This window comes from Rosa chinensis, chromosome 2, assembly GCF_002994745.2.
Source record: "Rosa chinensis cultivar Old Blush chromosome 2, RchiOBHm-V2, whole genome shotgun sequence".
In the NCBI taxonomy this organism is placed as follows: Eukaryota; Viridiplantae; Streptophyta; class Magnoliopsida; order Rosales; family Rosaceae; genus Rosa; species Rosa chinensis.
Window position 1 is genome coordinate 18,646,592 of NC_037089.1, and position 12,429 is coordinate 18,659,020.

The 12,429-nt window shown below is 44.0% G+C and overlaps 2 protein-coding genes across 2 annotated transcripts; both read right to left on the reverse strand.

The window, feature by feature from the left end:
* Positions 1–477: 477 nt before the first annotated feature.
* On the reverse strand, positions 478–1,027 carry LOC112189314. Its single transcript, XM_024328616.2, has one exon. The coding sequence runs from the start codon at positions 943–945 to the stop codon at positions 676–678; it is 270 nt and encodes an 89-aa protein (XP_024184384.1). The 5' UTR covers positions 946–1,027; the 3' UTR covers positions 478–675.
* A 1,083-nt stretch (positions 1,028–2,110) lies between these two features.
* Positions 2,111–5,106, reverse strand: LOC112186242 (subtilisin-like protease SBT1.7). Its single transcript, XM_024324597.2, has one exon. The coding sequence runs from the start codon at positions 4,846–4,848 to the stop codon at positions 2,551–2,553; it is 2,298 nt and encodes a 765-aa protein (XP_024180365.1). The 5' UTR covers positions 4,849–5,106; the 3' UTR covers positions 2,111–2,550.
* Between the last annotated feature and the right edge of the window lie 7,323 nt (positions 5,107–12,429).

Here is a 12,429-nt window from a genome sequence, read left to right on the forward strand (position 1 = left end):
ATTGGCCAGACATAGTTTGGGCCCTGTCACCATTAGACTAAACGTGGGCAAGAAATGGTGTCCAAAGCCCACTTTTGTGGTAGTGTTACATGGCAAAAACAAACAACACATATTACATAGAGCTAGATTGCTAGAATGTATAAGCACAATTAGTTGCTTGAATTTTTTTTTTTTTGAATCCACTCAACCCTCTTCAGGTCTCAAGATTCACAATACGATGATAACAAAGCAAATTCTATAAAACCATACACGACATATATATAATGGGGTTGTTATATATCATTCCATACATGCACAACAAAATCTCCCTGGTAACAATTCAGGAACAGTAATTAACACACTCTAACAGTCTAACACAATCAAATTGCCTGGCTTTCGCCGTAATGTCGGTGCAGGTGTCCTGACGTTGAGATACCACTGCATGGGTGTGTGAGTTATTAACAGCTAACTACTCGATCAAAAAAAAAAAACTATCTGTTAAACAACATTACAATATTACCAATACATTATTAATAACAACACAAATGCCTTGCATTCATACAAAGAAACAACATTACAATACCAATGCATTAATAATAACAACACAAATGCCTTGCATTTTTACACAGAAACAACATTACAATACCAATGCCTTAATAATAACAACACAAATGCCTTGCATTCAATAAAAGAAACCTAATTAACTCCTTGGCTGTTGATAGTTTCAGAGGCGGTAACATCCGCCTTGGAGGAAACATTAGCCCCGGAAACAGTCGGAGCATCGGTGGATCCGGCGCCCCGACCCGGCTGGACCTGTTGATGTCCCTCGGTTCCGTACCCCTGGCGCTTGTAATCCTCCAAGTTATCGGATTGGACGTACGGACTGTCCTTCATTGCCTGCTCTAACTTCGCATCGCTTCCCTGATCAGCTGCTGGCTTTCTCTCTCCTCCTGGCTTGCTCGCCATTTTCACAACTCGAATGATATCTCAAAGAAAATGGTGGTGATCTTTAGAGGTCGTTTGATTTGGTTTTGCTGAGAAATGTGGACAGGGGTGGTCTGGTTTTATTGGGGTTTCGATCTGCTTGAAACTGTGACACGTGTTAGGGTTGGACACGTGTTGGAAGATTAGATGGTGTAGACTGACTCATCGTTTTACGTGGCCGAGATAGCTAGTAAGGAACGTCGGCTGGTTTTTTATTACAGTGAAAATGGGGATTGGCTAAAAAATGGACGGTGAAATAGGATCTTGGATGTGATTCGGACAAAGGTTGAAGATAAGTTCCCTGTTCCCGATGGAAGACAGAGCAAGGTGGAAGTCACCGACAACGCACATATCTTGTTGGTTGGATATGTTATTTTGTTGGTTTTGCCCTAACCGCCTAGCCGACCTGAATCGTACGTTTATCTGCTTTATCATCAATTTACAATTTACAATTTACTTGTTTGGATATTGTTGAGGATACTTTGGATACTTTACAATTTACACTAGTAAATCGATCCACCGAGTTAACCTTGCTCAGTTTTGGTCTGTTTGATTTGGAGGTGTTATTACAACGGTGAGATGAATATACCCGTGAATATAGCAGCGAGTCGTGAATTTTTTTTATTCCTGATAAATGAGAACTCTACGTTCTCTTACCTTGTATATATTGGTTTTTATATATAGCACATGATATCAATGTCACAAGGTGAATACAGAATACCATAAGACATTGATTTATAATATTTATGTCTATTAAGAAAGAAAAATGACCGTCATTTATGGTTTGATCTCTTAGGAAACCCTATTCACATCTCCTAATATTGGGTGTAGATGGTCGGAAACTTCAGATTTTGGGGTCGCTATGTCCTCGGGCATGGTTTTGTGAATGGGCCTATATGGGTTGGTTAGCTCATGAGTTTCGGCAACATGATGAGTGTGGGCTGTGTAGGCGTGTAGCCCAACTTCTCCGGACGTAACATAGTAAAAGAGAACCAAAAGCCCAACATTAGTTTGTTGATCTACGAACACTGAGATTCCTTTCCGAATACAGAAGCACATTCTCATTAGAATTACAGGAATGTAAATTCAAAACTCAGAGCAACTTTCCCAGTCCAAACATTTAATTGTAAGTTGGCCAAGATCAACGTTCCAAAGGCACAGAGACCAAGTTGTACAATTTCATAACTGCAAACATAGAAAAGAACAAGGCATACAAGCAAGGTCATCTTATCTTGTACATTATGGGAAAAGCTAGGACTTGGGGAACTATCCTATAAAAAGGACAATGACCCAACCAGTGACTGTGTAACTTGCATTATTCAAAGACATGAATGCACAATTACACTGTGTTCTTGTCAAACTGAAAAACACTGTACACCAATAAACTAAGAAATTAAACACCCTCAACTCTAACAACCTTTCCCAGCCTCCATTTTTAGCTGTGGAAATAATTACCATCACAAACTCAGAGTCATACAGCTCCGATCTCTAACACTAGAGCTTTAAGCATTGCGCAATCCACACATTCACTTCACTCTTTGAGCGAGTGAATTTCATCAAACACGTCGTGTACATTACGCTTTCCACCTAACTCCGGCTGATTGCTATCGGACTTCCAACAATGTGCTTCCCATCAGACCACTCGAGCCTCCCAAAGCTGCTCAATGATCTCGACCCCGTTACCGCGAACGTCACCGTGTAACTCTTCTTCTCATTCGCCGCGGCGAAACTCAACGACTCTGGCTCCACCGAAATCTTCACCGACGGGTCATCCATGGTCGCTGTCGCCTTGTACGTTCCGGCCGGGCCCACATTGGTGAGAATCCTCGAGTACTTCAATACAGTGGACGAAGACGACGAGCCGCTCACCAAATTTACAGCGAAAGAAGGGTAGTTCATATCCCTAACGCTGTAACTCTTGCTTTCGTCGCAAGTAAACTTTCTTTTAGCCAAGCTGGTGATTTCGGACTCGGTGTAGTTCAACGCACAGAGAAAGTTTAGATAATCCTCCACCGTTAGATCGTAGACCAGCCCCGGATTGAGGGCCGATACGGGGTCCACGTGTCCAGCACCGTGATCGAAGGGCGTGGATGGCTTTCCGGTAGCCACGTCCTGCAACTTCTGCCCATTCTTGTAGGCCGTGTAGGCGGTGGTCATCAGCGCCGATCGGATCGCGGCGGGGCTCCAATCCGGGTGCACCCCCTTGAGCAGCGCGGCGAGGCCGCTCACGTGCGGGCAGGACATCGACGTGCCGGAGATGATGTTGAACGCCACGCGCCGCGAGTCGACCGCCAGACCGGTGGGGCCGATGGCGCCGGACCACCCGGCTAAGATGTTGACACCAGGCGCGACGATGTCGGGTTTCAGAATGTCCGGTGAGATCGCGTTCGGGCCTCGGGAACTGAACGCCGCGACCACCGGAGAAGGCTCGATTCCGACCTTGGTGCCCTCGAACAGGATTGCGGCCGTTGGATTCGGATCCGATAACAGATAGCTCCTTACGACATCGCCGTTTTTCTGGCCCACCGCCGTCGCCGGCAGCAAATGAGCGTCGGCCACCAGCTCCTCGCCGTTTGCGGCGGTGTTGGAGAGGACCATGCCGATTCCTCCGGCGGCTTTGACCACGGTTCCTTTCTGGACCCGGGAGTTTACTCCACGGTCGCACATTACTATTTTGCCCTTCACTTTTTCAGGTATCAAACTTCCCATCATGCAGAGATTCCCGGAAGTAGAGTTACTGGCGTTACCGGCGTAAATAAAGGGCGTCATTTCCAAAGCGGTGGCCTCGGAATTACCGCGGTAAAGCGAAACGCCTGAGATGTTTTTACCGTTACCGAGGCTGAGGTAAGCCGGGAAGTCGCGATCCAGTGTGCCCGCGCCTACGGTTGTGATCCACGGAGCCGAGTTGGACAAACTGTACGCGCTGGGACCCGCGTTTCCGGCCGAGCACGAGATCAAGATCCCCTTCTCCATCGCCGAGAAAGATCCGATCGCCACGCTGTCCCTGAAATAGTCTGACATTCCGCCGCCGAGCGACATGGACAAAACGTTGACGTTGTCGTCGATGGCTTGGTCTATGGCCATCAAGATGTCGGAGCTGAAACACCCGCCGATCCAGCACACTTTGTAGGCGGCGATCCTGGCGTGAGTGGCCATCCCACGCGCGGATCCCGGCGCGTACCCGAACAGACTCGCTCCGGTGACGACGGACCCAGCCGCGGTGGTGGCGGTGTGGGTTCCGTGGCCGTCGTCGTCTCTGGGGGACCTGGACTCCTTGGAAGTGTCGATGGGGCCTAATGTGGCCTCGTAGCCTTTGGCGAAGTACCTGGCACCGATCAGCTTCCGATTACACGCCGAGGAGTTGAAGCTCGTGCCTACTTCGCACGTGCCCTTCCAGCTCGCCGGAACAGGTCCGAGTCCGGCGTCATCAAAGCTCTTGCTCTCTGGCCAGACTCCAGTGTCCAACACTCCGACGATGACGTCACTGGCCGACACCGAGTTGGGGAAGAGCTGGTTGCTCTGGTCGAGTCCGAGGAACTCGGGGGTCCGAGTGGTGTGGAGCTCGTACTTCAACTCGGGAAGAACGAACAGAACCCCGGGTTGGAACTTGAGCGTCTCGGCCTCCTCCGGCGTCAGCTGCGTGGAGAAGCCGTGGATGGCGTTGGTGTAGGTGTAGAGCATCTCGGCCGAGCCGGAGGCCGATTTGAGCGACGCGTCGTACCAGTGAGTGTGGTGCTCGAAACTCGCCGGCATTTCGGATTTCGCCATGTGAACAATGTAGGTGCTCCGACTGCTTCTAGCGTCCTCCTCCACCTCCGCCGCGGCGAAGTGGCCCAGACCCAGACCCAGAAACAAAACAACCATCAAGAAACTAGACATGGCCATAGTTTTCGCTATACTATCTTATTCTCAACTTGACTAGTTCAGTACTCTCTCTTTGTTCAGAGAGAGAGACCATGGAATAGAAGAAGAGGCTTTGCTAACGCTGGGTTGGGTTTTTAATACAGAGAGCGAGCTCTGGGACAGCTGGATGATCAGAGTGAAGAAATGAGAGATGGAACGGAGCGGGAATAAAGTAGAAGACGGTGGGTAGTTGTCCGGTTCTTGAATGATTGCTTGTAGACAAAAGATGGTGTTTCACAGCCCTTTCCTTTTTTCCCATTTATTATTTTATTTTTCTGGCGTTTCACAGCTTTAGATATATACTCCAGCTTCGTCTTTCATCACATGTATTTTTTAACTTTAATCTTCTTTTAAGTTTTAACCCATGCTCCTGCACATTCTTCCATCCTTTATTTACTTTCAGAGCACCGACCCCGGAGTGGCATAGCCTTCTTTTTCACACCTAATTAGTAAAGATCTGGAGCTACTAGTCCCATATTATGTTAAAAGCCCAAAAAAAACCCATGCATGTCTGGGACAGTGGGATCCACCGGCCTAGGATTTTGGCTAAATTTCTGAGCTATAATCCAACGCTTGGATCTGATAAACTGAATATAGATAGATAATGTAGTCGAAAACGTTGAATTCTGGTTCACGGGTACTTGTCATTACTCTCCTGGTGATTTTTATGATCTTTGATTTCGGTGGGTGAGTGACTGAGTGATGTGTGGCCATTCTTACTAGCCAACCACCCAAGCAAAACCAATTTCACGGGTTTCTTTGATGATGATTGAGTAGTAGTACTAGAGCACTGAGTGAGGGTTTCCGATGTTAGGCAAGCAATTAATATACTTTAACTCAATAATGTGAATGTTCATTTCCATTAGCCATTCTTGTCATGATTTCAGTCCCACGTAGCAAGATATTATCTATTTCAGGGTCTTACATATATTATATATAGTTTTGTTCTTCGATTGTCACCAAAAACACATCTTATTATGTAAATTTGAGTGCCACTTCACATATCTTCATTAATTCGAGCGATTGGGTAATATAGTGCACTAGGTAACTTGCTAGTAATCTGGCATCCGTTGGCCGTAGGTCATTACTATTGAAGAGATCATGACTGGATCACTTAGTCGGGTCTATTAGAAAGAATCGATTTGGATTTCATCCGAAATTGTCTCAGTCTTATTACGATTGAACGCATACCTATTTCTGTATGTTATCGCATCGACATTTTTATTTCATTTATTTTTTGTCCTTGATTTGTAATTTTGTATGGAGCTGAAATAAATATATAAATTTAGGGGATTGGGTTCCAAGGATCACATGCAGCCATTGAAATTGGCAGGCAAGAATTGATAGATTAAACAACAATGCGTCAGATAGGAGTACTTTTTAATTTACTGACTACAATCGAATCCAAGAGATTGGTCGTCTTCATCGTTTGGGAAGTTGTGTTCCCTCAAACCTGCAGTAGCAGTTGCGTTTCTTCTTTGAATATGGTAACATTAAATCTGTGTCCGTTTAATTTCCCAGTTTGACCGTTGATGCTGAAAGAAGAATCAACTATGTTTGGGTCACTGCACTGTAGACGAGGGAACATTAATGCCACATCTGTTCAAACCTACCATTCCGTTGGATCATAATTTTCTCCTCAGATTGGGACTTCGACTTGAACCATCTTCTCTTTAATTACTGATCCACCCCCTTCACAACGAACGGTTTAGTATTCGACAGTAATTAGATGACTAAACAATCTCGTATTTAACCCCGTTTCAAAAAAAATCTCGTATTTTTCTCTTTATTAATAAGATGATTACTGAAACGAGTGTTAACCATTCATAAGAAAATATTATAGAAAGTTGATCAACACTAAAGAAAATGAGTGGTGAAAGGGTGTATCTAACCTAACTGTCTCTAATTGGGTAGACACAGATTCAAGTGTAAAGTGGGGTTGAACTTGGTTGCATGTGGGTGGAAATAATTACGTAAAGTGTCAACTTTTCCATGTGTAAGTGATGTGCCACAGTTATTATTATACTCGTAAGTGTAAGAATATAAGAACCACACCAATAATACAAACTCTAACAAGGGGTGTCCTATGATAATGTTGTCCTAAAATTTGTGAACCAAAGGTCCAAAGGAAAGGAGTATCCATCATAAGCATGTCTCCACAAACTTGCAATATGTTTATCCACATTGCCATCCACAAATTCTAAGTAGCTATATCTCCACATTGCCTTCCTTCTTAGTTTTTGTGATTCATTTAGCTTTTGAATGCACTCCTCAATGGATCAAGCAGTAGCTTTTAAGATCACTTGTGGCATTGACTAATCATTAAAGAAAATGATGGCCCAATAGCTATTTGGGTTTCTCTTTGCTCCATTCTCGGGGCCCAGACTACCTTTCTATCAGGAGACGTTCATGATACTGGTATGCATCCCCCACCTGTCCTCGCTTTGGAAGTAGTGGCCACTCCTAATTCTACTTTTGCAAATCCTATTCTCGTTGGGGAAGATGCAAACTCTACAAACCCTCAAACTGACCCCGATCCTCCTGGGGATCAAGGCACAGGTGGCTGGCTTGATGTAGCCACGGGCCCATCATGAGACTACTATAGTGGAATTGTTAGGGTATGGGGGCGGACCTGACCGGAAAAACTCTCCGACGTTTGGTTAAACGTCATAGCCCCTCTATGCTTTTTCTTATAGAGACTCGGCAGCAAGAACTAGTGCTCAAGCTTTGGAATCATCAACTTTGTTTTGAACACTTGTTTATAGTCAAACCTACAAACAATGGGGGCGGTTGACTTGCTCTATTTTGGGACAGCTCTGTCCAAGTCTTTAGTATTATCGGCACAGTTAATTATATAAATACTAGTGTGTTTTTTATTTCTGAAAATTTCCTTTGTAATGTGTCTTGGTTGTATGGGAACCCCCATGTTAATCAAAAGACAGTCTTGATCTGGTGTTCTTTGTACACGGTCTTCTCCCCTCATTTTCTCCCCTCATTTTCTCCCCTAGTTGTGTTTGGGGGATTTCAACGAAATTCTGTGGTTGCATGAAAAATGGGGAAGCCTCCCTCAACCACGATGGAGGATTAACTTGTTCAAAGATTTTCTAAACCATGCTCATCTATTGGATCTCCTCTTTCAAGGGCCAAATTATACTTGGTTCTGCTTTCAACATGGAAAGGTGGTCATTAAGGAAAGGATGGACCGCGCCCTTGGCAACAATGACTGGATTGCAAATCAACCTAAGACCCAGGTCTTTCATCTTCCTTTGCTTGGATCGGACCATCGACCAATTATGCTAGACACTAATCCCATGGAGTTTATGGCTTCCCCTATATTCCAATTCGAACATTTGTGGACCACACATCCGGCTAGCATGCAGATAGCCTACTCCAACTGGCAGACATCTTCTTCTCCTTCACAGGCTACAAACTGGGCTTCCAATCTCAGAAAGTGCCAAACTTCCCTCTCCTTTTGGACAAAAAACACTTTTCCAAATTTTGGCAAACTTGCAACTGATAGCCAAAAAGAATCCAGTCTCTGTTGGACTTTGATCTACCTGATGCCCATCAGAAAATCACATCTATATCCGCTGACATTGCTTCTCACTAGGCCTCATCATGGGCCGGGCTAGGGCCAGCCCTACCCTAAATTTTAGGGCTTAGGGTAGGGCCAGGCTTTGACCAAGTCAACGGAACATAGGGTCGGGCCGGAGCTTCAATACATAAGCCCTTACCCGCCCTTAAGGCCCATTGCGCAAGGGCTGAAAGGACCGGGCCGGGCAAGCCCATTTCGAATAGGGTCAAGTCGGGCCTTTGTTTAAATCACATAAAACAAAACACAATTTTACTAATTACATAAAGCTCAATTACTCACATTGGATAATATATACTGAACCTGAGTTAATTACAAATATCTACAAATCCCACGTAAACTGAAACTCACATTCTCACTGACCAAGTAGTAGACTTGAAATTGAATTGAAATTGCATAGAGCTAGAGGCATTAAGCCACTGAGGCTACAAAAAATGAAGTAATGTTTGACACTTTGATAAGTTGATACAAAAACTGATAAGTCTTCATGACTTCATGACTTATAGTTCTTCAGAAAGTTCTTCATATGTTCTCCTTCAGGAAGTTCTTCATATGCATCATCATCAATTGATTCAGTTTGGATTGGAGTATAACCAGGATATGAAACCAAATTTGGAACATACACACCAAAAGAATACCAAACAAAACCTACATCCAAATAGAAGTAAATATCAAAAACCCCAATTGGCATTTGACTTATAGTCTGATTAAAGAAAATACAAGATGCTTTTATTATCGACCAATAGTTTCACTCAACTTTTATCTTAAACATAGTTACATCTGCTCACAAATGGATATATATCACTACACCAAGGCATACACCATGTATGTGCCCTCATATCTCCTGTTGTACAAGTAAAATACAGATCTGCAAGATAAAGGATTGTGAGGCCATCTTGCACAACTATAAATCTCTGGTATGTACTATCAAAGATAAAATATGAAAACTTTGACAACATAAGTGGCCATATCAATTTTTGAACAGAAAGGAACCAGTCTGGTAAAACAGAGAGAAAGAAACCTGCTATAGAAGTCCTTCACTGTAAGAATGAGATTGAACACCACAACATCCCCTACTATAGTATTAATTACTCCAAATCTTACAAACCATCGAAATTCTTGGTTGTGAGGCTAAGAGACGGCGGCGATCTGGACAAGCCGTCGCCCTAGACGGTTGAGGAAGTGAGGATTCAAATCCACTGTCCGAGGATTAGAAAGGGTGGAGGTGGAGATGGCATCGACGTCGGAGATTGGAGAAGAAGAGAGCGGCGACCAAGTTTGAACTATCGAAGACTCGAAGTTGTCGAAGTGATGAAGTCTGATGCCCTAGACGCCTAAGTAAAGAGCCTTGGACTTGGACTGACTTGGGCAAAAATGGGTCATTGGGCCTCAGACATTAACTAGGTATTTGAGTTCATACCCATTTTCTAATATAACATATCCAGATTTTATATTTTCATTGCTATAATTCTATGTAATGAAAAATAATAAAACTAAAATATAAATTTTAGGGTAGGGCTTTTAGGGCCGGGCCGGGCTTCATTTGCATGACCCTTACCCGACCCTATTTGAGAAAGGGTAGGGTCGGCCCGCCCTAATGCAAGGGTAGGGTCGGCCCGCCCTAATGCAACGGCCGGGTCGGGCTTAGGGCCGAAGGGCTAAATGATGAGGCCTACTTCTCACTGGGCACTAGAGAAATTATATTGGAAACAGAGATCAAGAGTCTTGTGGCTTGCCCATGGAGACCTCAACACCCGATACTTCCACCAATCAACAATTATGCGTCGACAAAGAAATAAGATACTGAGACTCAAAAATGAATTTGGTCGTTGGTTAACAAATGAGAGAGATATTGTTGCCCATCTCAATAACTTCTTCCGTGACATGTACGAAGCCTCTCCAAGTGACCATGTGCAAACTGTCCTTGATTTTGTCAACCCGGTGGTTACTTCTGAAATGAACTTGGCTTTGCTTGCCGAAATTACCATTGAAGAAGTTAGGGAGGCGGTTTTTGACTTGGGAGCGCTCAAGGCTCCGGGTACTTTCTACAATCTTATTGGGAAATTGTTAAGAAAGTTGTACATGATGCAACTGCTCAATCCTTTGCTTCTGCCTCAATCTTGAAACAATTCAATGCTACTTTCATTGCTTTGATTCCAAAAGTGGAAGTCCCTTAGCAAGCCACTCATTTTTGCCCCATTGCCCTCTATAACTTTGCTTACAAGATATTGACGAAGATCATCTCCACCAGACTACGGCCTTTTATGCCGTTTCTCATTTCTGAAAATCAGTCTGCTTTCATCTTGGGCAAACAGATACAAGACAATATACTGGTGGCCCATGAACTTTTTCACCATCTTAAGTTACTTACATCGAGATCAGTCGGGGAATTTGCAATTAAACTGGACATGAACACAGCATATGACCTTGTGGATTGGAAGTTTTTAGACCTGGTCCTCCTCAAGATGGGATTCCACTTACCAAACTTGGGTGAGACTGGTAATGTCATGTGTTACTTCTGTATCATTAGCTATTATTGTCAACGGAGCTCCTGGACACAAATTCAAGCCATCCCGTGGTCTACCGTAGGGAGACCCACTCTCCCATTTCCTCTTCCTTTTATCAATGATGTTTTGTCTACAATGATCCGGAAAATATGTGCGGCTAACTTATTGGATGCTGTTAGGTTGAGTACAGATGAACCAAGGGTTAGTCATCTTTTCTTTACAGATGACTCAATCTTCTTCCTTAAAGCTACACTGTATAATTGCGAAGTACTATCGGACACTCTACATCACTATTGTTGTGCTTCAGGCCAGTCCATCAATCTCAACAAATCCTCACTCTTCTTCAGCCCTAACGCCCCTCCAAAAATTGTTAATCTCATCAGCATGGTGTTGGGTATGCAACCGGTTTTGAATCAGGGTTTTTATCTTGGTCTACTGACTATTTGGGGCAGCTCAAAGGTTTCGGCTCTGGCCTATGTTAAGGAGCATATTGAAAAGAAAATATCAAGGTGGAACACTTCCACTTTATCCCAAGCGGGAAAACAAATCATGATCAAATATGTGGCAATGGCAATTCCTGCCTATCTAATGTTAGTCTTCAAATTCTCAACTACTCTTTACAATCAAATCAATTCGGCACTTGCAAACTTTTGGTGGGGAAATGACACTACAACGGGTATACATTGGAAGAATTGGTCATCTCTTGGCTTACTAAAATCTGAAGGAGGTATGGGTTTTCATAGCATTGAGGCATTCAATTTAGCTCTTCTTGCCAAGCAAGGATGGCGAATCCTGGCCAATCCCAACACCCTTTGGGTTTGTGTCCTGAAGAACCGTTACTTTCCCCATTGCTCCTTCCTCGAAGCAACTCGGGGTTCCTCACCGTCTTGGGCTTGGTCTAGTATTTTGGACGCTAGGCACATTCTCTCGGAATGATGTATATGGCAGGTTGGATCTGGTCATTCTATTAATTTTTGGCGAGACAACTGGATCCCTCGTTTACCTTCCTTCAATTTGAAAAACTTAATGCCTCAGAGCTCTTCGAATACTCCAGTCAGTCTATTCATTGACACCTTGAATCATCCTTGGAATTTGGATGCGGTCACTCAACTTCTCTCAGTTAATGCCATCAAAGCTATAAGAGCTACACCTTTCGGCAACCTAGACGTAAATGATTCTATACTTTGGTCAGCAACCTCTGCGGGCATCTATTATGTAAAGTCGGGTTATGAAGCGAAAATCAAAGATTCTATGCCTCCACTTGTAGTACACCCTCACTAGTCACATTGGATTCACAAAATATTTGGACTTGGGTTTGGAAACTTAAGGTTACACCACGAGTGAAACACTTCCTCTGGCGAACTCTCTCTGGTGCTTTAGCAACGAACCATAATAGATATCAAAGGCATCTTGCATCTTCTCCTATTTGCACCCTCTGTGAAGCTCATCCTAAAACAATTGAAC

Coding starts and splice junctions, on each gene's coding strand:
- LOC112189314 (XM_024328616.2), bottom strand. CDS start 945: ATGGCGAGCAAGCCAGGAGGAGAGAGAAAGCCAGCAGCTGATCAGGGA.
- LOC112186242 (XM_024324597.2), bottom strand. CDS start 4,848: ATGGCCATGTCTAGTTTCTTGATGGTTGTTTTGTTTCTGGGTCTGGGT.